Raw genomic sequence first — 26,080 nt, 5'->3', positions numbered from 1 at the left:
TTCCGTACTTATTTTAAGCCCAACTATGACGTTATTCCTAAACTTAACTAAGTGATTTTGCTGCCCCCTGCTGGTAACTTACTGCACCTTCATACACACGTGTAATATTCACGCCTCGACGACGCACAATGTGACACTGGCACGCTTTCCTCTGGTGGACAGATGAGTTTATTACATGCTTTGGCGTGATATCGGGTTGTAATGTTCACTTCACATTACATATTTCCATTTGTCTTTAGTGTGATCTTCCTTCTTTGAGAGAGACATTAATTTCTGTTCATCTCAGTATGCCTTAAAAATCAACTTGCAGAGACTTACATCTTCATTGGTGAGGTAATCCATCACAGTCAACAATCTTGTTTTTTTTGTGTGAAGTTGCATGCTGATGGTGCAGTTTGGGATGCTGCAAACTTCAAATGGTAATGCAAGCAAGCAAACGGCTGTGTAGTAAAAAAGTTTACTGTGAATCACATTAACAACGTTGCTGTTCGCCAGTTGTCTCACAAACCTTAAAATGTCACAGCATAGTTAACATGGTTTTCAAAGCCTAATAAGTCAATGATAATGTCACCTGGGGAAATACATACCGTAAGAGTGATGAAGTAATCTTTGTGTTGGCCTTCCTATATAGGGCAAGTTTCTAAATGTTGATTTTCATATCCTTCTGAAAGGCTCAGGAAACCAACCAACGTGTGCCCTGAAAGTAAGAAAATAATCTAAAAATTGAAGTTGGAAAAAATGTTAATTTAAAACACATGCAATTTGTAGCATGGAAAACCTCTACTATGGTCCTTTTAAGCTGCCATGTACATGCATAAACTACTCCAACTGAATAAAATCAAAAGCTGAGGACAAAAACGCCCCACAATAAAAAGATGTGTTGCATTTTTACGCTAATTGTTTGTTTAGTTCATGTGGCCGACAAAATGGGCTTCCTGCGTGTAACGCATGGTGGTCTGGTGATTTTAAAATGATTTATTTGGAGAAGGCGGTCTGTTATCAGCGCTTTGACAAGCGTAAATTAATCGCATGAAACTCACAGTTGACACTGGGAAGTCCCGTGAGGCCGCTTATGTGGTTTTAGCCGGTGTTGCAACTTGCCAACCCTGCAGTGCATGTCTCGCCGTGAGACTCTCTAAAAAGGAGACTGCAGTACATTACATAGATTTTATGGCATTGCGTATTACACCTTTGCAGAACCCGGAGATTAAAGATGCTGTAAAACTCTCTGTGCGTGACTGTGAAGTCTGTTTGATTTGCCTCATCCTTAACAAAGTCTCTCTGTCTCCTCGCAGCTCCGTCTACGGTGTCTATCATGCACCAGGTCAGTCGCACAGTGGACAGCATCACCCTCTCTTGGTCCCAGCCCGACCAGCCCAATGGAGTCATCCTGGACTACGAGCTACAGTATTATGAAAAGGTATCACACTTTCCTCCTCCCGGCCCTCACTGATCCATATAAACACAAGTTCCATTTCCTTTTCTCCCTATCCACCTACATAAATCATGCGCTAATGGTAAAAAACGACTCTTTTGTTTAGTTGTACATTTAAATTCCCCCTCAAACACCCGTTTGCATAACAGCACATCCTAGGAGGCATGTAGTCAGAGCTTCTGAACATTGCTTAGAACTTCTGCTCATTCTCTTTCAATTATAATCACGGTCAGTCACTGGAAAAGGAAACAGCTCTCAGCCCTGCAGTAGAGCCACTGGGGATTGATGCACAGAGACTTGTGGTTGAAACAATGGTGAGCCGGCTGCTGTAAAAATAGTATTCAAAAAGGCAGGCTCCACCAGATCAGCATACTTTCTCACAAGAACACTGGCAGCCACAAATGCGCGTTGGATCCAATGCACAATGATCACTGAAATGCACACAGCCATTCACAAACAAAATCACACACATGTACACGTGTGCACACAACGTTTGTCGAGCTTTCGTCTGCACGCTGAGCCGCTCCACTTTTGAGTATAATTCTCTTTTCTGACACTGCTGGAGAGAGCTGTCAAAACAATTGTCCCGGCCCCTGCTGTGGCTCAGAAGTGCGCACAGAGCGGCGGGTTGAAGGGAGCAGCTAAAAAGAGTCTCAGTCTCCGCTCTCAGACCTGTCAGCATTGTGGAGAGGACGAGCTCTGATCATCAGAAGGCTCGGCTCAGAAACGCCGCCTGACCTGAAACTGCCACCGAAATCTACCTTCTTTACTGCATCTGCTGGATGTGGGCCTCTTTCAGTCCCGCTGATTTATCAGACATGATGTTTTTCGGGGTAGCAAATTATTCAGATTAGTTCTTTTGTGGTTGTGTGGGATGTTTGTAAGATAAATGTCGAGATGAGTATCACTGCTTTTTTTCTGTGCCGTTTCTGCTCTCAGTATTTCAGTTACAGTGCAAAACAAGATTTCAGTATAAGATTTAATCTGAACATGCTGTTTAGTAACAAGGCATTTACACTATCAAAAATAGCTATAAGTGATATGATGGTAGAGATTTGGCAATACCATTTCCACCCAGGCGGTAACCTCTGGTTCTGAATAGTGAAGCCAATGCAGAAGTGCTTTAAACTTGCATTCTTTCTAATAGCCAGCGGGGGGCGACTCCTCTGGTTTAAAAAAAAAGTCTGATTGTATAGAAGTCTATGAGAAAATGAGCCTACTTCTCACTTTTTTATTACCTCAGTAAACATTGTAAACATGAGTTTATGGTCTCATTCGCTAGTTTCAAGTCTTCTTCAATACAGCATGATGTTCATTTAGTGAATTATGGTCCCATTTAGAGTCAAATAGACCATAAAGCAGGGTATGCTTTAGGGCGTGGTTACCTTGTGATTGACAGGTTGCTACCACGCCGTTGTCCGGTCTGAGAGTTTGTCCGCATTTTTGTCATAGAACTTTAACCCTTTCACAGTGTGTTTTCAGTTCATGAAAGTTAATTGTAACATTTTTGGTTGCCTAAAAAAGTCTTATTCAGATTTCAGTTGTGCTTAGCTCCACCCTCTGGCATTTCTGGTTGCAAAAAAACAAGATCGCGATTGGCAAAAACTGGTTACATGATTACCACAAGATATTTGCATACTGTACTTTATTTTGTGATATAAAATGCAATTTTTAAATGAAAGATGAGCAAATCCGCAGAAAAATACTTTTTTTCTTTTGTTATACTCTAAAATACAAATTTGTTTAATTTTTATATTGCACTGACTGGTATATATTTGCACGTGTTAACCTTAAAACCTGTAACATTTAAAATGATTGTTCTCAGGAGCCTTAAAGCTTCCATTGTGAAAGAAATTTAGTTTCACTGTTTTGAGTCTTTTGTTTTTAACTCAAAGTAGGGCTGGGTAATATGACGATATATCAAAACAATATAAAAATGTCTATCATGATATATGCATGGCCTATATTTATCTTTTTCTCAATAATTTCACTTTAAACTGTTATGTTAATCTTTTAAAAATTTTAAATGAGAAAATAATCTGCAGTAAAGTATTTAATTCACACAGGATTATCCAAAAATAGGTCTTACCTTGTGGTTATTTCACATAGACTTTATTTATTGAATTACCAGAAAAATATCTGTAACTATAATAACTATATTGCTGTCATGATAGAAGATTTTGGCCATATCGCCCAGCCCCAACTATAATGTTGTCTCATGTGAGGCTTTAAAATGGTTATTTTAAACCATTTTGTGATTGAATTTGCAGAACAATTACTGTATTGTGATATATACCGTTGCCATGATATAAAATTACATATACCATGATAGAAGATTTCGGCCATACCCTTATATTATATTATATAATAATATATAAAATTATATATGAAAGTACTATACTAAAATTCAGTTCTGTGCTTGCTGATACTGTTGTATCATTTGTTCCTCATGAGTCCTGCATGTAGATCTTAACCTAGTATGTAATTCATTCATGTGGCTTTTCATAATTGTTAGCCTTTGCAATTGGACTGTAATTACTAATGCACACTAATTTAACATGTTGTTTTTTCTTCTTCTAGGATCAATCAGAATATAATGCTACGGCCATCAGGAGCCAGACCAACACAGTGGTCATCCGTGGCCTCAAGCCAGGAAGCATCTACGTGTTCCAGGTCCGGGCCCGCACCGTGGCCGGCTTTGGACGCTACAGTGGCAAACTGTACTTCCAGACCATGACCGAGGGTGAGAATTCAGCTAATGTTCCCCAAAGCACGCAGAGCTGTTAACAGCTCTCATGCGTGGCCTATCGACACACCACGTAGTGTGGCATGGATACAGACAGCTGTGGGAATGAAAGGGAATCATGTTGTGGAGTAAACAGCTCAAGTACTCCAAAAACAGATTAGTGTGGCATGAAATTATACTCATATTTTCACTCTGTCTTTTTCAGTATTAGGAAACATTCCACACATATGCTATAATTATTTCATTATTTATTTGAGCATTCATGATTTTGTTAGATTATGTGGTAAACAAATGCCCTATCTCTTTGCCAAAGATAGCTTTTTGCCATTTGCCACCATAAGCCTTTAATCAAGCATGAGGTCGAAGTTGTCTTATCTTCGTACTGCGACACGACTGGGAGAAGACGGAACATTCAGTAAACATCAGTCATGTAGGTTAATGTTAGAGCCAAGGCCTGGGTTTTCCCCCTCTGAACATCTCATTTCCTTCAGCCTGCAGTGCCCAGGGCCATCATTAGCCTGAACCTTCATACGGACATCCTTGATGCTGCCACATTTGCGGATCCCAGCACTAAACATATATCAAAACTGACTCACAACTGTAAATATTGAGTAAACGCAGGATATATCAGACTCAGTGTTTTGAGTTTTGACAGAAAAGTAGACCAACTCAAAGTGATTTTCACCTGGATTTTATGTCCCCATGCAGCCAAAATGTTGTTTCCTGCTGCAAGAAGACACTGATTACCATAGTTTAAAGTAAACAATGTAATTTTGTGATGAGTACAGCTCAGAAAATGCTGAAGGGAAGGAAGGAAAAAATGAGCAGAAAGTGAAAGGAGTCACATTCAGAAAGATAAAAAAGGTTAAACTTTTTGTGTCAGAGATGTTTATACCCGAATCCACCGTTATTCAACACTAATAAATTCCCTTATTTTGTTTTAAATACTTTGCCAGTGATACCTCAAATTCATGCCTGCTGTATTTCAGTATTATAAACAATCCAAATGTAAAGGCGTATAATCAACCTGGTTAAAGATGTGGGTTACTTTAATGCCCCCCTATTGCACTATATAAACATTTCATAAATGGTTAGTAACACACATTATTGTAGTTATAAGTAAGGCTGTGTATTTAGAAGGATCTGGCAGTACGATACATATCATGATACAGGGGTTATGACTTAATATATCGTGATATATTGCAATACTGTAAGCAAGGCGATATATTGCGATTTCTTAAATCTGATGTTTTTATACCCAATTTTCGCTGTTTTGACAATAATAAATTCCCTTATTTCTTTTTAAATACTTTGCCAGTGGTACCTCAAATTCAAGCCTGCTGTATTTCAGGGTTATAAACAATACAAATGTAAAGGCGTATGATAAACCAACATTCCTCAGCAGAGTTCCCCCTCTCTGATTAAAGATGTGGGTTACTTTAATCCCCCCTATTTAGCATTTAAAGCATTATATAAACATTTCATTAATGATTAGTACCACACATTAATGTAGTTATAAGTAAGGCTGTGTATTTCCAAGAATCTGGCGATATGATACGTATCATGATACAGGGGTTACGATTCAATATATCGTGATATATTGCAATACTGTAAGCAAGGCGATATATTGAGATTTTTTCAATACAATTTTTGGAAAACTTTCATAGTATAAAGAACAAACCGCCATATACATAAAAACTGAGCAAAAAAAAAGTTGATTTTATTTTATGCAATCAGAACAGTGGGATCTGCATTTGTATTTATCACAGTACCAGTAATATTCAACATTATAGCACTACTTTTTGTGCAATCTGAGACACTCTCTGCCACAAATCTTTGCATGTAACCTATTAATTAAAATTCAATACAGTTATTTTGAGTATCACAAAACATAATTTTGCAATACCCAAGTTTATCGACATTTTTTTAGACCTCTAATTATAAGAAGAAATAAGTTTTACAGTATGTATTTGTCAAATACTATAACTTGGTGCCCACAAGCCATGAGTGCAGGCTGGTGTATAAAGAAATAATGAATGATAATATAGTAAAACACAGTTGTAATTATATAAAATATGGATAAGGAGAAGTTTTACTTGTTGATAAATACTGTACATTAACAAACACTGTACGTAAATCTGCCATTAGCTGAGTATTATGTTTATACCGTGCTTATTTATGCAATCCAGAAGCACATAAAGCCGTGGGGATCTCACTAACCCGTGCATCTGGCTAAAACTGTGCAGCCGTGTGTCATTTGCGGTGCTCGGGAGAAGGGCCTGGCTCTGCCTCCGTGTGCCCATTCAGTAGCTGGATTCCTGCTCTTGGCTGCCTGATCGGTCTGGGTCTCACCCAAACATGCTCTCTCTCCTCACTTCACACGCTTCCTGCCAGATGATTTGTCCATATCCGCGGCATCCGAGCACATTTCAGTCAGTGTGCTTTGGAAAATGGTCCATGCAGGCAGTCAAGATGCCAAGATGCTCAGTGGTTCACCCAGCCGTATGTCTGTCTGTCACCCATTGCTCCCTCCATATGCAGTGGCTCAGATGCTTGCCCATATGTTTCGGCTTGTGACTCTGCGTGTGTGTGTGTGCATGGCGATATGTTTATATATGTGTCTCTTCTCTCTATAGAGGAATACAACACCAGTATTCAGGAGAAGCTACCTCTCATCATTGGCTCGGCAGCTGCCGGCTTGGTCTTCCTCATTGCTGTGGTCGTCATCATCATCGTCTGTAATCGGTGAGTCAGTCCTGTCCCAATCTACATTATTTAAACGAGCCAATAAAACAGCTGCACTAGCTGGTAAACTGGACTCTTCTCCCTTTTAGTTGTGCTTTTATTCTGTAAGGTTGCATGAGGTCTGTTGGCTTGCACTATTCATGTTTACAATTTACAGACAGTTTTTTACCAACTTGTGTGTACAGTACATAGTAGTTAAACGATTATGTTCAGCTATTTTTGTTCAGATTTCTTTTTCTTGTTTATAGCTGTAAGTCTATTTCTATCTATTTTCTGAAAACTGCTCTTGGAGCAGTGTGTCAGTACATTGAGAGAAATGAAAAAAAACAGAGTCAAATTCCTCGTATGTGTACACACATACTTGACCAATAAAGCTGATTCTGATTAAAACCGTAAATGTGAGTTTTAGAGGTAAAACCATCTGGTTTCAAAGATATTAATTCTTAATAAATGCCAGCCTTTCAGCAGCAGAAATAATACATAAAAGTCAACACTGCTAACATTAACGTTGTGTAGGTGTTCCTGCTCAATGGGTATCAAATGTTTGTAACTCTGCCAAGGTTACAATTTCAGTTCCCACTGGGGCAACTCATATTGAAGCTGTAAGCATAGCTCCTGTACAGTGTTCTGATTCACAGAAGAGATTGTACAAGATGAATTTCAGAGTATGTGTTCCGCTAGTAGATTTACCCCAGTATATTGGTTTCTTGGACAATGGCGGAGGCCTAGGTTGTGCACTGCATTGTGGGATAGTTTGGGAACATCGCCAGGACAAACTGTCGGACAGTCAAAGAAATAAAAAGGCTTAATGCACTGTGATGGCCCTATCACAGAGCTTAAACAGATATTTTAATGTGTCCTTTTCAAGCTGCTCGCCAGTTAAAACTTGGCTAACAAATTGTAATGAAGTCGAAGAACAGAGTGTGGTGAAGCTGCTGTTGAAGGAAAATGGTCCCAATTATAAAAAGGATGGAGTAAAAAAGGCCCTATAAACTGAGTGTGTGGGAGAAAACACTGCATTTCATAATGACATTGACAAAGAAGCTGTATTTAACGTGTATTGGTCATGCCTGGTCGATGCCGGTTTTCGAGGGAATTTCTTCAAATTTTGCACAAATGTCCACTTGGACTCAACGATGAGCTGATTAGATTTTGGTGGTGAAAGTTCAAGGTAACTGTGACCTTATCCGTCCCAGTCATTGCGATATCTCAGTAACACCTGGAGGGAATTTCTTCAAATTTGATTAGAATTTGGTGATCAAAGGTCACTGTGACCTCAAAAACATGTTTTGGTCCAAATTCAAGAATTTATATGCTAATTATGACAATTTCACACAAATAAAATACAGATAAAATGATAAATTCATGACATTTTTGACAGCTATGGATTTAAACTGCAACTTGACTGGTTGGCAGAGGCATGCAAATGTGAGGCGGTAATTCTAGTAGATAATTGTTTTAAATATTCTTCTGTCCACTTCAGAACACTAAGTCGTACCTCACTTATGTTGTCTTTTTTTACGTTAATATTACCAAACTGTCCCACAATGCATCACACTACACACGTCATTAGCCCATCTTAATGAAAATTGGTGATATTTATGTGCTCACAATGTTTACCCACCACTAACAACCCAATATCACACCAGAGTGTGTAACAGACCCGCATGTCCATCAGAGGATAGCATGTCAGTTTCACGTTTTGCCTCAACATAACTTAACATAACAAAACACTGGTCTCCTTTTTGAAAGTGCTGTGTTTGTTGGACCCATCCACATCACCTCCCACCCACCATAAGCAGTCTTTCTCCCTTTTTATTCTATGTCACTATAGCTCTGAGCGTAGCATATTTATAGGGGTGCATTTACATTGCAGTCAGTACAGATTACATGGCGTGAAAATGACACGCCAAAAGCAAGCCCGGTGTTCTTATGGCACACTTTTGCCTTGCACATTATTGTGTCAGTTTCACGCCTTTTTGTGCAACCGGGGTGACCAGTAAACATGGTGAGCCTACCCATGATGTACCTATCATTTTGCAACTGTAGTGCACTGGAGAAGAAAAGACAGGTTTGTTTAGTGTGGCTGGCTACCTTTTCCAGTGTAGCAAAAAAGCAAAACAACAGTTTTTCCTGGCTCTCCATGTGATCTGAGTCTGTGTATCTGTAGTGTAGGTAGACCTGGGGGGTGTTTGATCTGTGTTGCTGCCCCTCCCTGCTCTCTCTTTTCGAATCGGAGCTAGAGTTCTTTGTCTTTCCCCCCAGGAGGCGTGGCTTTGATAGGGCCGACTCAGAATACACGGACAAACTGCAGCACTACACCAGCGGCCACAGTGAGTAAACCCACCGCCCCTCTCTGCCTTGCGTGGCACCTCCCTCAGCACCACGCACACCTGTCTCCATAACTACCATCCTCACACAGTCATCTCTCCATTGCTGTCATTCAGCCCTCCGCTGCCTCACACACCTGTCTCCATGGCTACCACCTTGCATGCTGGTGTCCTTGGCTACGGCCCCCAAGCACAGCACCGCTTCATTATTGCCCGTCCCCCCACCACACTTGCGAGTAATCCTGCCTGTTGTTTGACTCTGCTCACTCGGAGGCTGGATTTAACCACATGGAAAACCAACGCTCACGTGTGTGTTCTGCTCATCGTCACATTTCATAGTTAACTCAACCCATTGTGGTGGAAATAGGTCACTCACGTTAACGCCATTAGCAGACTAATGCCACATGAGTCGTTTAACCACTGTTAAAAAAAATTCAAAAGACTTGAATGAATAGAATTTCTCAATGATTTCCTGTCTTCATACAGTGCAGCACGGTTGCAGAGAGCTTAAATGACAATAACGCAGAAATGAATCTGGGAGAGAGAAGTCATTTCACCGCGGCTCCGCCTAAGATATTAAAGCTAATCCATCTTTCTCCTGCATGATTGGAAAAACGCAGATCTTTTCCCACCTCGCGTTTATGACCCCGTTTTAATTTGTTTATTTGATTGTGTAATTACCACCCCGCTTCATCCCTTTTATGTTAATTCCACTCTAAAAAAAGGTCCCCAGTATAATCCGATCACGCTGTGCAAAGAGGTCCAGTCTGTGATTCGGGGACAAGTGTGCCAGTAAGACACTCTGGTATTTCACAGCTATTAGCAATGTGTGCATCCTGTCCTCACACACAGTCACAGTTCAGGCTTCTGCCCCTGTTTTTGGTGGTCTTTGCCATCATATTAGGAGGGTGGTCTGTTGAACAGTGCTTCGGCTTGGTAAGAGATTTTTAGTAATGGGGGGTTTTGCCTGGTCCAGATCCTCTCCATCTGTTCATCTCTGCAGCACGTTTCTTCGGCGCCAGGTTTTTAGGCGGCGTGTGCACGCTCTCCTACCTCTGCAGCGGCCCAGGCATGAGTTTAGTATCCATTCAAATAGCCTCGGGCCTGATGTGGAGGTGAGAGCCAAATAATCGGATTTAAAACTCGGGACACTTAAGTCCCCGAACACTTAAAGGCCACCTTAAGCCAATTTACCTGGCATCGGGGCTTAGGAGAGCCAATTTATTTCTTGGAGTGGAGCTGAGCGATGCTGATATAGGGCCCGGGTTTCTCTCCCGAGTGTTAATGGCACTATGACTCACAGGAGATGATATATATATTAACCTGCCTTATCACAGCTAAGAAGACTGGAGGTAGCATGTCCTTGCTGGCTCAATAGCTACACACAGTAGCCATGAGATGCTAGTCATAACCACCATTTGTATACTACACCACGTCCTCCATCTTTCAACCTTCATCGCCATCATGAATGTCACACAAGAAATCACATACAGTAATGTGTGAATGCAATTGATTGTTAATGTGCCTGAATGCATTGGACTGTCAAGCCCGTAGGAGTGTACTATAAGCATGACCAGCAGAATCGAATATTATAGAGGCTCTTTCCTTTTTTCCAAGTGACTCCAGGAATGAAGATTTATATTGATCCGTTCACATATGAGGACCCCAACGAGGCTGTGAGGGAGTTTGCCAAGGAGATTGATATATCCTGTGTGAAGATTGAACAGGTCATTGGTGCAGGTAATGGAAAAATCTGACTGAGACGTGGCTGGAATATAACTCTGTGAAATAGCTTGGGTCTTAGTTGATTTCTAAATACAAATGGATGCACAAAAACTGCTTACTGTTACTCGCTCTGAGTTTCATAGAACCATCATTTTTTTTTTTCCATCTTCACAAGGAGAGTTCGGAGAGGTGTGCAGTGGGAACCTGAAGCTCCCGGGTAAAAGGGAGATGTTTGTGGCCATAAAAACTCTGAAGTCTGGCTACACTGAAAAGCAAAGGCGGGACTTCCTGAGTGAGGCCAGCATCATGGGCCAGTTCGACCACCCCAACGTCATCCACCTGGAGGGCGTGGTCACCAAGAGCAGTCCCGTCATGATCATCACCGAGTTCATGGAGAATGGGTCTCTGGACTCCTTCCTCAGGGTGAGCAACCACATTTTTGGATGATTTGTGCTGTTTTTGTGTCCTAGAACACAACCTTTGAAGAAAATATATTATTGGGATTTTTTTTTACCATTTCTGTGATTTAAAGCTAGGGTTGGTAATCTTCAGAAACCATGCTAGATTTTTAAAATGATCCAAATGAAAATCCCAGCCCAGTGTTCCAACTCTTTTCCAATGAAAGTATCTAGCAGCATAAGCACCAAATGTCCTCCGGCTTCAGGCCTCCCTCCAAAGACACTCCCCCACTATTTTCATTATTAACGTAAACAACGATCATGGCTATTGTTCGTACTTTTCTTTTTTTCGTCAGAGCATTTCATTTATTGATTGTTGTCAGGATGTAATGAAAATTAAAAAAATATATAACAAAAATGTATTTGAATAACATTACCAACCCTAGCTTTAATATGCAATAATTTTCCATAAATTAAATGATAGGCCCATATTTGTGGTCTACGTAATATTAAACAAGATATGATTATGCTGAGCATTAACTCAGAGATATTTGGTTTCTTCGATAGAATCTGATATTATAAATTAAAGAAGTTGCTTGTCCCCACAAGGTTCTTATTTTTAAAGTCAGACAAATGTCAACTTCTACGTAAACCAGTGTCCCGTAGGAAAACTGACCCGTTTTACCTCGCTTTTATTTAAATAATACATTAGTGGTATAAAGAAAGGAAGCATCAGAACATCTTTCCTTAGCATTTAGATAATTCGAATAGCTCTATCATGGCTGCCACTTTATACTTCTGGGTGATTTCACTCAGTTAGGATCCTTCCTATTCGACGGCAGCCTCAGACAATGTCTTGATATTAGCCCGACTGTACCTACTGCTTCTGTTAACAGCTCTGCACTGTAGCTGCTTGAGCTAATATTATCTTCACAGTCTGACAAGATGAGCTGCTTCACGGCTTTGTATTCCAGAGGTCTCAATTCAGAGCTTTTATCATGAATCAATGAAGTTTGATGGGACTTTCTGACAACTCGTCTGTGAGTGTCTGTTACACTCGACAACCGACAAGCCAGAGACAACCACCTCCACAAAGCAAAGAGCATATTATTCAACAGACAACAGACAAGAATTAACGTTAATCAACCACAGCTGAGTAAATGTATGGCCAACAGTTAGTTGATATTCTAGCCAGTGAAATTAATAGTTTTCATTTTAAGCTACAGATTGTTAAAGGTTTTGGTTTTAGGTAGGATTTGGTGGCATCTAGTGGTGCGGTTGCAGATTGCAACCAACTGAATATCACTCCGCTCACTCCTCTATTTCCAAGACAGCAGTAACGCAAGAGTGCAAAACTGCGGTAACGCCGTCGCTCGGAGGCCATCTATACCATAATAACACAACTTTAGGAGCAACGGAAGTCAGGCGGCAGCTGGCGGTACCACAGTTTTACACTCTGCTGCTCACGTTACAGCAGTTTCACAGGCATGTCGGAGAACTACGGTGGCCTTCAGCTAACGTAAAACCACGAAAGGCTCTCTCTAGAGCCAGTGTTTGGTTTATCCGTTCTGTGCTACTGTAGAAACATGACGGACTCCGTGAAGAGGACCCGCTCCTTATGTCGATATGAAGGGCTCATTCTAAGCTAACGAAAACACAACGGTTCTTAGTCGCAGGTGATTATATTATATTCCATTTCTGCTAATAGATCCCCCGAAATGCTACACACTGTTCCTTTAAGACGCTGTTAAGTTATATTTGAAATTTGCACTCTTTCAAGTTGCAATTTTGATATAAAAAGATGAATCACTCAGCCCGAGTAGTACTTAACTTAAGTTATTTAGACAGCTGACAAACAAGGATTCATATACTTTTTGCACGCACACACACACACTCTTGCGTGTACACACACATTTGTCCAGTAATTTGACATGTTTTATACACTCATGCACGGTAATCCGACTTCAAGGAAACATTATTATTCACAGAATCTTGTCAATCATGAGTTCCGTAGAGGTATTCTCGGCTCTATGCAATCACGCTTCACTATTAACACCCAAAGGTATCTGTTTACACCTAGTATTGATTTATGTCATGTTTTTCTCTATATATTTAATATTTTCTCTGTCAATCTTTACCATCAACTATAGAAAAAACACCACAGAAACTGGGTCTTGCTTCATTTTTGATTCTCTTTGATGTTTACCTTGTTTTTGCTTACTCAGTACACTGCTGATTATGCAGCACTGTATATGGATGCAAATAGGAAAACACACACTTATTCCTTCCCCCTACTCCCTGACAAGAAATATGCAGAGCTCACAAGTTCAGGGTATGTTTAATTTTCATAACCTCACCAGAGGAGGATATTACAGCGAACCGGCCATGCTCCCCCATTTACGACCCGCATAAATAATTCAAATACTTTGCAAGACTTAAAATGAGATGTCAGATGTTTGAAAAATGAAGCTGGCTATGAGATGAGATGTCACACGGCCCTTCACCATCTGTCTTGGGATGTTAGTGAAATAAAAACATCTTTTTTCTTCTAATATGACTTTTCATCCTCGCTAATTGCTCTCTACCCATTTTTTGGAACGAGCAGAAAAGGACCTCTGATTTATGGAAATTGGGAATGTACGACCTCTGCCAAAAAAAGGTTTATTTTTAGTTTGACTTCTGATGTAATGGGAACTCTCTATTTAATGCAACACAGAGAGTATGCCAGTTTAAGTGCAGTGAGAATGCCACATAATAAATTAACTTAAGCCATTGCCTTTCCTGGCGTAAACTAAGTATGTTATGCAGTATTATGCACTACAGTACAATAGCATTGTACCATAGAAAGTTGTTGTTTTGTGGATACAGATGTGAGGTGTACAGTAAATTAATTATGCTATTAACTTTTTCCACTCCACTGTCTTTACCATAGACCCAGTTTTGCCTTTTTTTTAGGGGGTATAGGGGGTCTTTAGGGGGAGATAGCAGGTCAACAGTACATGTCACACAGACATGTATGTCAAGTTGTTCTAGTCATAAATCAGAAATAAAGAAAATAATGATTAATTAATTAAAATACATTTTGAAAGTTTATAAAGGGCTTAGATTACATTATGATAGAAGTACAGTATGGTCATTCCCATGCTCTATTATGTCTCATAAGTTGTTGCCGTGATTTTTGGGTTGATACCATTTATTACACAGATTTGGTGCTAAATTTAACTATTTTTTACCACTCAAGAATTGATAAAAATGACCAAAAATCCCCCCAAAATACCACATTAAGACACAAAGACCTTGAGGAACACCATAGAAAAAGCCATGCTGTGATTTGGTATCAAAAACTTTTGCCATTTGGAGATTTCTTCAAGAATTGCATTTTTCGGCAATTAGATGGCAAGCACTTTTGTTCTAGAAACTGCTCAGAACCCCCTTATTTTCAATCTACCCAGGAAAGCCATCCATCCTCTGAATGCTCTAGGTCTTTAGTTTGTGGCCGTAAAGTTTAATGAGGCTGTGATTATCCTAGAGGTCACCACAGGTCATTTTATACAGTGAGGTCAAGTTTCAAAAAATGGTCTCACTACAATGAAATGTCTACTATGAGGACTAACTTCATCACACATGAATACAATTAGGCTCATTGAATCCATAAGCTCAGCTTTACAGTCATACCCAATGTATGTAATACCAAGACTGTTTAGGGACCCCAGTATACAGAAATATTCAAATACACCCTTTAGAGTAGGTGAAAATAACACATTTATACTGCATGAAAAAAAAATGCATGTGATTATCATAAAGTGGGCATGTCTGTAAAGGGGAGATTTGTGGGTACCCATAGAACTCATTTTCATTCACCTATCTTGAGGTCAGAGGTCAAAGGACTTGAAAATCGCCATGCCAGTTTTTTCTTGCCAAAATGTAGCGTTATTTAGCTTCCATCTCGACATGCTAGCATGACATGGTTGGTACCAATGGATTCCTTAGGTTTTTTGGTTTTATGTGATACAACTTAACTCTAGCTCTAAAAATGAGCCTGCTACAGCCTCTGAAAGACAGTAAAGACGGCCAAGGGTGCCCTCAAGGAGTGGAAGAGGTTTAAAAGAACCATTACATTTCATATTGTAATTGAAGAATTGCACAGCATTTTTAAATTGCCTGAAAACACTGTCTACCTTTTTAAATGATTTCCCCGGTTTAATACCCACCTTGATAGTCAGTTTAAGCCCTCTGCTGCGAGCCTACATCAAAACCATCCTCAAGAAGAAGACACGCAAGCTCCTGTCAGCACACACTGTTCAGACCGAGTCTTTATTTGCATTCTGCCTCCGACCTCGCAGACACAAAGTATCAGCTCTTTTCTGGAATTTGATCTCGCGGTGAAGGGTGTTTGTGTATATGTAGATGTTTGCTAAACACATTTGACAGCACATTGTATTCAAAAAACAACAGGGAACCTCTGCGGCACCTCGCGGTGACAGTTTATGACAACAATTGCTGACACGGTCAAAGCCCCTGAACACGGTTTGTGTCTTCTCCGAGGTGATTGGTGGGTGGCGGTTTAAAATGGTCGCTGGAGTCGGTGCTGAGCTGCTGAAGGATTGTCTCCTCTGCTGCCTCCTGCAGAGAAAAACCTGCATTGTAGAGAAAGAATAGATCGATCAGAGCTGGACTGGTATCTGGAGCCAACTCTAAGCAGTGGAAGTAAAGAGAATGAAAGTCTGCCTTTGATATAAAACATTATTTTTATATAATTAAATCATGCTAGACCTTGATTCACACAGTCCCACAAACTGGTTATTTCTTCCACCTAACTTGACCCCAAAGACTTTGGAGGAATCTTTCCAATTAAAGTATATGCAAACACAGCAAACAGATTACTGGAGGTGGCGATGTGTATTTGTGAGGAAAGGTTTCATGAATAATGCATTCTGCTTAATTGCTGTGGTACGCGAGGAAGAGCAGCTTGACGCGAGGAGAAGCATCCGCTCGGCTAATGAGCAGCAGAGTGTTTGAGAGAGAAATAGGCTAGTGGAGCGGCCATGCAGGCCGTTAATATGGCTGTGCTCGGGGGCCTTCCAATTCCCTCCGGTGGCCTTTTCCCGTCTGTCCACGCCCGTCCCCGAGCTCCCATGCTCCTTTCTCTGGAATCCCGCATTCTCCGGGCGTCGTAGTGGGTGGTGGGGGAGAGTGCAGGTGTGCACAGTTGGAGGCACAGCTGCACCGCCGCTCCAGACGCTCCACATGCATGGGGTAAAGCCCTCACCAAACGGTGGAGGGGGAACAGCTGTAGACAGCCAGCCAGCCAGACCCAGCTCAGCCCTGCTGAGGCCACGTTGAGCCCAACCCAAACCTGGCCGTTATAGTGTCCTGCAGGGTCTCTTCACTGAAAACTAATACTGCAATGTAACTTTTCTACATTAACCACATACGGGTTGGGTTACGAGTAGACGTGTCAAAGTGAAATGATTAGAATTTGAGTAAAAGGAGTGAAGTGGGAATCATTTTGTTTTATTAATGGCACATTTTGTTCGTAGGGGGGGGGGAGGGGGGGGGCTAGATGAGTTCTGAGAAGAGAGAAAGTCATCAAGTTTTATTCAGTGAAACAAATTATTATTTTTTTTTAATATTTTATCTTTAAGCCACTGTGTGAAGAGTTTAATGTGATTATAACATTGTTCAAATCCTGATGGCATAATCTTTTGTTTGTACAAAAATGAGACAATCCCCGTCTGTGTTGCTTTCAGCCCGTCAGCACTAACACTAATGCAGCACACTAACAAGCCCACTGTGTTTTGGTTTCTTTGACTGAAATTAGAAAATTAAATCGTATGCACATATTCAGTCAGGCGACCCAGAATTTCTAGTAGCACCTCCTCTTTAAAGGTAGGGTCTGTAATGCTGAGAAACTAGCAAGAGTATGCTAGATTTAAAAGATAATCCAATCGAAAAATACAGCCCAGTGTTGACAACCTTTTTTCAATGAAGTAGCTAGCAGCACTATCTGCTGACTAGCCGCAAAAGTCACTAAATGTAGAGAGAGAGAAAGTCGCCAAGTCGGCAACACAGACAGTCCGTCCCTTAAGGCCTCTCTCCAAAGCCACTCCCACACAGTTATCATTACGAACATAAATATATTATAATGAATGTAAACAACATTAACTAACATATGGTTAGGAATCACAGCTATCAAACGAGCTGCTTGCGGAACACTCGGTGACGCACAATGAGGGCACGGGCAGTGTGCACGCAGGCTGAATGAACTGATTGGACAAGCTTATGACAGTGCTGCGACAGCCACAGATATCGGATTTTCGGACTTTTTTAAAATCAGTTTTATTGTTTGCTGTCGGGATGTAGTAAAAAATGTCTACAAATATAACAAAAAAAATGTATTTGAACAACATTACCAACCCTAGCTTTAAGGTATTGTAACACAACATATCTGTTTTACAGCAAAACGACGGGCAGTTCACTGTGATCCAGCTCGTCGGTATGCTCCGCGGCATCGCCTCGGGCATGAAATACCTGGCCGACATGAACTATGTGCACCGCGACCTCGCTGCCCGAAACATCCTGGTCAACAGTAACCTTGTGTGCAAGGTTTCGGACTTCGGCCTCTCGCGCTTCCTGGAGGACGATACATCAGACCCCACCTACACCAGTGCTCTGGTAAGAAACAATCAGACTAAACCACGGCCTTCTCAAAGAAGTTTTTTTAATTATGTTGTGAATGATATATATGTTATATGAACTCCCTTTCATCCGGTGCTGCCATTTGGTTTTATTTAACCCGGGTTTGACGTACGCTACAGTGCACTCCCTCACTGTTCTTCCTATCGATACAAACATCAACCCTTCACCTGTTATTCTTCCTCCTCCTCCTCCTCATCCTCCTCCTCCTCCTCCTCCAGTATTTCATGTACCACACTTTCCTCCCAGGGGTTTTGTTATATCCACCTCCCAGTTTTGGATTACCGGCAGCATTGTTGCCGCGAACGGTGTCTCTCTCCGGAGCCGGGACACTGTGACGGTCGGGTTTCGGTCTTGATGTTGTGCTCTTTGTGTTTGCAGGGAGGGAAGATTCCTATCCGATGGACTGCACCCGAAGCCATCCAGTACAGGAAGTTCACCTCTGCCAGTGATGTGTGGAGCTACGGGATCGTCATGTGGGAAGTCATGTCCTACGGAGAGAGGCCTTACTGGGACATGACCAATCAGGATGTACGTATTTAACTTGCCTGTAGTCATTTTTTAAAACTGCCCTTGATTCTTAAGTCAAACATTTTTTGAAACAAGGCCTCCCTGCACACATACATTATGTGCTTCCTGAGTTTCATTACAGCCCCAGACTCCTCCGAGATACATTTTGTCATTGTATCTGCTTTCCCGCAGCTAAACAGCAGCTTTCACTCATGGGTTTTATATGAAAATTCCCCCACACTCACCACAGAGACATAATCAGATCATTTGAAATGCACGGCAGCGCTCAGTGGACAATTTCTGCTCTTGACTGGAGCCTCCATTTCCTATCTCCCTCTGGGTAGCGGAGGAGCGAGCAAATTATGGGGAGAGAGATAATGAAAATAGTTTCAAATTGAAAGTGAGAACACTAATGCGCTGAGAGGGACTGAGGACCTCAACGGTTATCTTATTAGCAGCTCCAGATAGTGTTTCTGCTCCATCGGGGTCCTCGTTTGGAGGTCTCATGAATGAGATTAATCGGAGTCTGAATGGAGCTCCTTTAATGGCCCCGGTAATGAGCAAGGGGATTGTGCGTCCTCGTCACAAGTGTCCTCCGGGTTGTTTCACTCTGTTAAGCGTGCACCACCTCTGCGTGCCCCTCGACCAACAGCGTCGCCGGCCAGAGCCAGACGGATTTTTAATGTGGCTTTGCAGAGAGAGAGAGCATTAAATACTTTGTAAAGGCCAGAAGTGAGGTCACATCTGGCAGAAGTTGCTAGAATAAGGTTTATGTTCCTAATGACCTAATTGGTGTTTAACAACTCCACACATGGAGAACTAATGTAGTGATTTGTGCACAAATATATGTATTTATACATTTATGTGTTTAAGTAATAACTGTAATTTAACAGTTTTGACTCTTACACAGTAATGAGTATAGCAGTTGTTTTCACCACATGGTGAGAGGCACACATGCTCTTGTTCTATGTTCATCAGAAGAGAGAGCATCGGTGCCAACATTTACTTCATGTTAGACACGACTGTAGTGAACTTCACTTAAAGGGGAACTATGCTCATTTTCAAAATTCATACATGTTGTTTCTATGGTCCAACGGTGCCTTCAAATGGGGTCGTTTTTACCATGTACACGAGAAGAGTCCATACGAACGCCCCCCTGTCGTGGTATTCACAACCTCGTAAGTAGAACATTTCTGAAAGCTCAGAATTCACGAGTTGTGACGTGTTTTTTGACGTCAGAAATAGCGGAGGCTATTACAAGCTCACAAGTTTCATTGGAAGGCACCCTATAACATATTAGTAAACAATGAACAGCTCCAAAAACTAAAGCGCTAAAACTCAAATTTGTGATGTCATAGAAAGTGTGGAAATGCTCCATAGACAATGAATTGGAAAAGATGATCTAGCTGTCACAGAGCAACCAGGGAAAAGTTCTGAGTATATGGGAACATTTTTTGTTTCACAACTAAGAATACTACAATAGAATAAAGCTCAGTTGGGTATAAAAAAGAAAACAAACATTCTGTGGGTCCATAAAATCAGTCTCCCATTCATTGTAAGCTTATAAAAACACTATATTGTTAAAGATGATACCAGTGGTTCTCAATCTTTTGGTTTGTGACTCCTTCTACGTGGGGCCCCTTTCAAGTTTCAAATGTCTATGAGTTGTTAGCAGTTCCAACAAAGAGGCATTTACCCTCTAAACTTCTCAGATGGTTCCATTTTAATTCAATAAAATGGTTCAATATTTCACAAAAACAGCAAAACTTAGAGAAAACATTTTTTTTTCTTCTTTTCGAACACATGAATATCTCGTGACTCTTTTGAGCAACCTAACTGTATATAGAGTAGTTAAAAAGTAGCTCCACCTCAACCAGCTACAACAGCAAAATGCTACTTACACATTTATACATCACAATAATTAACAATCTAATAATATCATATTTATAATATCAGTCACAATGGCCATTTTGGGCACTTTTACTTTTGACACTTTAAGTACATTTTGTTGCAAATGCCTTTGTACTTTTGCTTAAAGGGGACATATCATGAAAAAGTCTCTTTTTCAGTGCTTGTGCACATACTGTACATTTGGGTATCTGGAGTGCCTACCAACCACAAACTGTGAAATAAAACAACACAGTCAGTTTTTTTGTCGACTGCCTAGATCAGAAAACATGTGATTCACATGTGGTCTTAAAGAGACAGGCGCTAAAATGGAGTGTTTCAGTCGGAGGGTGAATACAGGTATATTCAGACAGACAGTATGAGAAAAACAATAATGTTTCTTGATAATTAGAGCATGTCAACATGTTCTAGTAGAAACCCAATATACAAGTATGAACCTGAAAATGAGCATGATATGTCCCCTTTAAGTAGGATTTTGAGAGCAGGACTTTTTTATGAGTACTTCCTCCACCACTGGATCGTACTCTCTCTCCTCTCCATCGATCAACCTCCTCTTTGTAGAGCCTCCTAGCAGCCCTTAGAGATCTCTATCTCCCCCTGCAGGTCATCAACGCCATAGAGCAGGACTACCGGCTGCCCCCACCCATGGACTGTCCCAGCGCGCTGCACCAGCTCATGTTGGACTGCTGGCAGAAGGACCGCAACAACCGGCCCAAGTTCAGTCAGATCGTCAACAACCTCGACAAGATGATCCGCAACCCCAACACGCTGAAGGCCATGACCCCGTTATCTTCAGGGTAAGGAAGGCTGCTCATCGAATTTGTTTAATGTGATTTACTTGTGTTCTCATTGTTTGTCAGTCATACCCGTAGTCATAACATATGGTCCAGACTAGTGTTAAACGTGTGCTTTTCATTACTCTGCCCTTTAGTCTCTGTGCGGGATCTGCATGTGTGTTTTATCTCGTCTCTGCAGGCATCCCACAAGACAGGCCTCTGGTTTTAGCATCATTTCACATTGATGTGGATAACATCTTGAACAATATAATGCATCTGATCTTCTCGAAATGTAAAAAAAAAAAGGCTTTCCCCTTCCTAACAGGAAATTCATGCTCCTGCCAAAGTGCCATCCGTGGCGCAGTTGACTTTTTTTTCCGAGCGCAGTGTCTCTTGTTTCTCCTGGCGCCGAGCGGTTATGGAAATTAAAGCCTTTTCGGTTTGATAGATCAAATCCTTCCCACGAATGCTTTGGGCGAAAACCTGGATTGGAGCAGTCGTGCGATTTTCAAAACAAAATATTTTGAAGCATTTCTGCTCTGGGTGTTAGTTTCCTTTGAGAGCGAGGCTTTACTGATTTCCATTATCCCCTGTCTGTACTTTCATTTGTGGTGGCGTGCAGGACCGAGGCGGGCCAGATTTTCCACAGACACTGAGGGTATATTTGCTCCCTGAAGCCTATCACTTCATTTGGAAAATACACTTTATGAGGAATCAGTTTGGAAAATATTGGTTCACGGATAAGGCCAGGGGGATTCTCACAAAGTTCTGTCTGGCCTTTTGAAAATGTAATGTAATAATTCATGTTTGAATCACATGCAGGTGGTCTGTGACTTAAGCTCTGCCATTGCGTATTAGCTTTACTCATAACGGCTCCTGCTTGTGTCCCCCCCTTAGTGTTCATCTCCCTCTCCTGGACCGCAGCATCCCAGACTTCTCCAGCTTCAGCACCGTGGACGAGTGGCTGGACGCCATCAAGATGGGCCAGTACAAAGACAACTTCGCCAGCGCCGACTTTTCCACATTTGATGTGGTGTCCCAGATGACCATGGAGTAAGTGCCGACGATTCCAGCCGTTCTGGGTCTGATAAAGCGCGAGGGAAAACGATCGCACGAGGCGGTGTTTGCCGAGTCTCGTATATCCCCAAAAACCTGCACCAGGCTGTGCCTCTGGCGCGTTATAAAAGACGCTGCGCTGCATGTAATTAGCAGGTCGTAATACTGCAGTTGGGAGGCTGAACAGTGGGCACAATAGCTCGGAGCCATAACAACGTCTTTTATTCTCTGCCATGTGTTCAGCAGGCCTCTGTTTGACCTCGGTTTAACGATTTAGAGTAAATATCATGATATGCTATTGGGGCAGCTAAGCTAAAATATTCATAACAATTGTGCATTTTGCGATAAAAGCAACACATTTGGCACAGACGTAGGTTTATATGTCATGAAAAGGTATAGATATCGGGGTGCTGCAAATTTGGCCCCTGGCAAGGCCTATTGAAAGAGGCTGGCACATGGTTTTGAGCCCTATGGTCATGACACATGCGCAGTGTGACTGGAGCTGCGGTCGTGCGATGCTATTGGCTCAATTTTGGCGAGTGCAGATCTGCGCATGTGTTGTACCACAAAACATATGACGCGTTGAAAAGTGACATCTCTTCTTTTCACCTTCCTTGGCCCCTCTGGGCCACATAGGGGGGGAAAAGCATGTCTGTGATCTTCTAACATTTGATCTTATCACCTTGAATCCTTGGGATACCTTGGAAATCAAAGTTTAGGAATTAGGAATATTTAGCGCCTATTTATTTTTAAGGGTGCTTTTAAAAGCATTTAACCTGAGAAAAAAGTGAAAACCAAATAAAAGGAGCACGCTCACTTCAGGGTCAAACTTCACCCTCTAGCCTTCATGATAGAATGACAACAAATACACCTTTAGAACGGTGAGATTTTCAGCTTTCCATCAGTACATTTCTCTTTGTATTAGCTGTACAATTGACAGAGCTATTGCTGGATAAAATTCAGGATTGCCAGTGACCTCTACTCACAGGTCGGGGTTGGTTAGCAATGAGAAAGAAAAAAAACTCCTTACACTCGAGATATAATCATGTTAAGAATGCCACCTGTAGAGAGGCAGATAAAAATCATTTTCTGTCCGTGGATAACAGCATCACGAGCCAGAGATGCTGAGCTTCAACTCTTTGAACAAAACAGATGGTAATGTGTGTAATCCAATAAGCCTGATCACTGTTGAGATTCAGAATTAGGAGCGAGGAATTTCATTGTCTAATGGATAAGAGACCGTTCAACAATTTATTATGTTTGGAGCTGATTCCGCTGCCTTGAGACAGAGTCGAAATTTGCCGTTTATTTTGGCATTTTTATATGACCTCCGTGATGAATGCTGCGTCTACAATAGACAAAGAGATGTTGTGAATTTGTGATTCTTAGCATTTGTTCTGGTGGTCTGAGATGGGTGGGGTTTTTTACCGCATGACTCAGTAGAAAGAAAAATACACTAAACTGGCATCCAAACATTTTTTCTGTAATTATATAAGCTCCCCGGCCTCAAAGATGGATGGGCACGCAGCTGTTTCATGCCTGTTACTTTACTGTCATCTCAATTTTTCAGCTGTTCGCTGCTAGCCTTCTTGTCATGCCTCCATATGTTGTATTGTTGATAGACATACAGTAGATAGATAGAATGCATAGATACGCTGTCAATCAATTAAAATATTTAATTTGCGTTTAATCACATGATTGTCCATAGTTAATTGTGATTAATCACACATTTTTTATCTATTCAAAATGTACCTTAAAGAGAGATTTGTCAAGTATTTGATACTCTTATCAACATGGGAGTGGGCAAATATGCTTGTTTTATGCCAATGTATGTATATACAGTATGTATTATTAGAAATCATTTAACAACACAAAACAATGACAGATATTGTCCAGAAGCCCTCACAGGTACTGCATTTAGCATAAGAAATATGTTCAAATCATAAAATTGGCAAACTCAAGCCCAACAGGCAACAACAGCTGTCAGTGTGTCAGTGTGCTGACTTGATTATGACTTGTCCCAAACTGCATGTGATTATCATAAAGTGGGCATGTCTGTAAAGGGGAGACTCGTGGGTACCCATAGAACCCATTTTTATTCACATATCTTGAGATCAGAGGTCAAGGGACCCCTTTGAAAATGGCCATGCCACTTTTTCCTCGCCGAAATTTAGCGTAAGTTTGGAGCATTATTTAACCTCTTTGGCGACAAGCTTTTATGACATGGTTGGTACCAATGGATTCCTTTGTTTTTTAGTTTCATATGATGCCAGTATCTTCACTCTAGCTTTCAATTTGAGCCCGATAAAACCTCTGAAAGATCGGTTGCGTTAATGTGTTATTATTGCGTTAACTTTGCAAGCCCTAATAGATACTATACAGTAGCTAGAGTGTTTATAGTCTGTGGTAATCTGACATCTATCTCTCCTCCCAGGGACATCCTGAGGGTCGGCGTGACGTTAGCGGGCCATCAAAAGAAGATCCTCAACAGCGTCCAGATGATGCGGGCACAGATGAACCAGATCCAGTCGGTGGAGGTTTGACCCTCCCGAGTGGAGCAGAGGGGGTGGGAAACAAAAAAAGGCGGTCGGGATGCAGGGCTCTGGGTGCGGAGGATGGAGTGGATGTTTTGTTTTTTTCGCGTTACAGTGCGTCTGGTCTTCCCACCGGACTACCATTCATTTCCCCGTTCCCTTCTCCACTTCCCTCTCATCCCCCTCACCGTGACTCTCCCTCCACCTCCACCTCCATCCTTTGGGATCGGCTGTGGAAACGAAAAGTCCCAAGTGATGATGATGATGATGATGATGATGAGGCATCAGAGGGCCCACAGCCAACCCATCTACGGAGCCAGAAACATGGGGAGGTTAGAAGTGACCAGCAAACACATTTTTCAATCTTCCACCAATTTTTCTTTTTTTTTTTTGGTTTGTTTGTTCTGATAATTTTGTAAAGAATTTTTTAAAGGAAAAAAAAAAGAAAAACTGAGAAAAGGCAAATCTAAATTTATAGATGATATAAGCTTGTACACTAGACGGACCCGAGTAGGAAAGCTACCCTTTAAAAGGGCGAAAAAAGAAAAAAAAAAAGGAATCAAGGAAGAGTTGAGGAGACGAGGCCATCCTCAACAACAGGTGTGGATATTGTCTTTACATCTTCTTAATTATGGACATCATGAGGAAACGCAGAGTTCTCTGTGCAAACCACGGAGGACACTGAGGAACCCGACGTGCGCTCCCAACCAGGAGAGAAAATACATTTTAAAAACCATGAAATGGACAACATTTGGCATGGACTGATGTCAAAAACAAATCCATTCAGACTTCACAGTGAAAAAAAAACATTTTCTTTTCTCATTGCAAGTAATTTTCTATATTGTGTGAATTTTTGTGATGAAGAATTCCGTCTACACCATGCTTCCTCTCACTATAGACATTTTTTTTTCTTTCACAGTGAAACATTCACAGCCTGCCAAATAGACTTCCCTCTTCCCTTCTTGCACCCCTGTACTGTCTGTACATATCAGATGCACTTGACCTGCCATAACGCGATGACTCGGAAACAGTTGTAACTGATCAGTTCAGGAGCAGAAGAACTGACCACAGGGAGGATTTAACTTCACTTCTTTCCTTATTGTGTGAAAAAATAGCTTGTGGAGAGAAAAAAAAAAAAAAAACAGCAAACCAACGTCCTGCATAGATTCACACACAAAGAAACAGGTTCTACTGTTTACGTCAGAGTCCATACAGTGTGTC

At 41.3% G+C, this 26,080-nt stretch overlaps 1 protein-coding gene across 4 annotated transcripts in view; it reads left to right on the top strand.

Moving 5' to 3' along the window:
- The window catches only part of ephb2b (eph receptor B2b), a 159,642-nt gene extending 134,324 nt beyond the window's left edge, over positions 1-25,318 (top strand). The window contains exons 6-16 of one of the 4 annotated variants that reach the window (XM_074639362.1): positions 1,296-1,420; positions 4,016-4,178; positions 6,818-6,926; positions 9,195-9,259; positions 10,874-10,996; positions 11,157-11,404; positions 17,839-18,054; positions 18,457-18,606; positions 21,097-21,290; positions 22,167-22,322; positions 24,760-25,318. In XM_074639362.1, the coding sequence (XP_074495463.1) occupies positions 1,296-1,420; positions 4,016-4,178; positions 6,818-6,926; positions 9,195-9,259; positions 10,874-10,996; positions 11,157-11,404; positions 17,839-18,054; positions 18,457-18,606; positions 21,097-21,290; positions 22,167-22,322; positions 24,760-24,868 (1,658 nt within the window). In that variant the 3' untranslated portion in view covers positions 24,869-25,318. Of the gene's footprint in view, positions 1-1,295; positions 1,421-4,015; positions 4,179-6,817; positions 6,927-9,191; positions 9,260-10,873; positions 10,997-11,156; positions 11,405-17,838; positions 18,055-18,456; positions 18,607-21,096; positions 21,291-22,166; positions 22,323-24,759 lie in introns of all 4 variants that reach the window. The other 3 variants (XM_074639353.1, XM_074639378.1, XM_074639369.1) reach the window with 3 other exon arrangements.
- Positions 25,319-26,080: the final 762 nt, after the last annotated feature.

Source organism: Sebastes fasciatus, chromosome 1 (genome assembly GCF_043250625.1).
Source record: "Sebastes fasciatus isolate fSebFas1 chromosome 1, fSebFas1.pri, whole genome shotgun sequence".
NCBI lineage: Eukaryota > Metazoa > Chordata > Actinopteri > Perciformes > Sebastidae > Sebastes > Sebastes fasciatus.
This window is presented reverse-complemented; position numbering and strand designations above follow the sequence as displayed.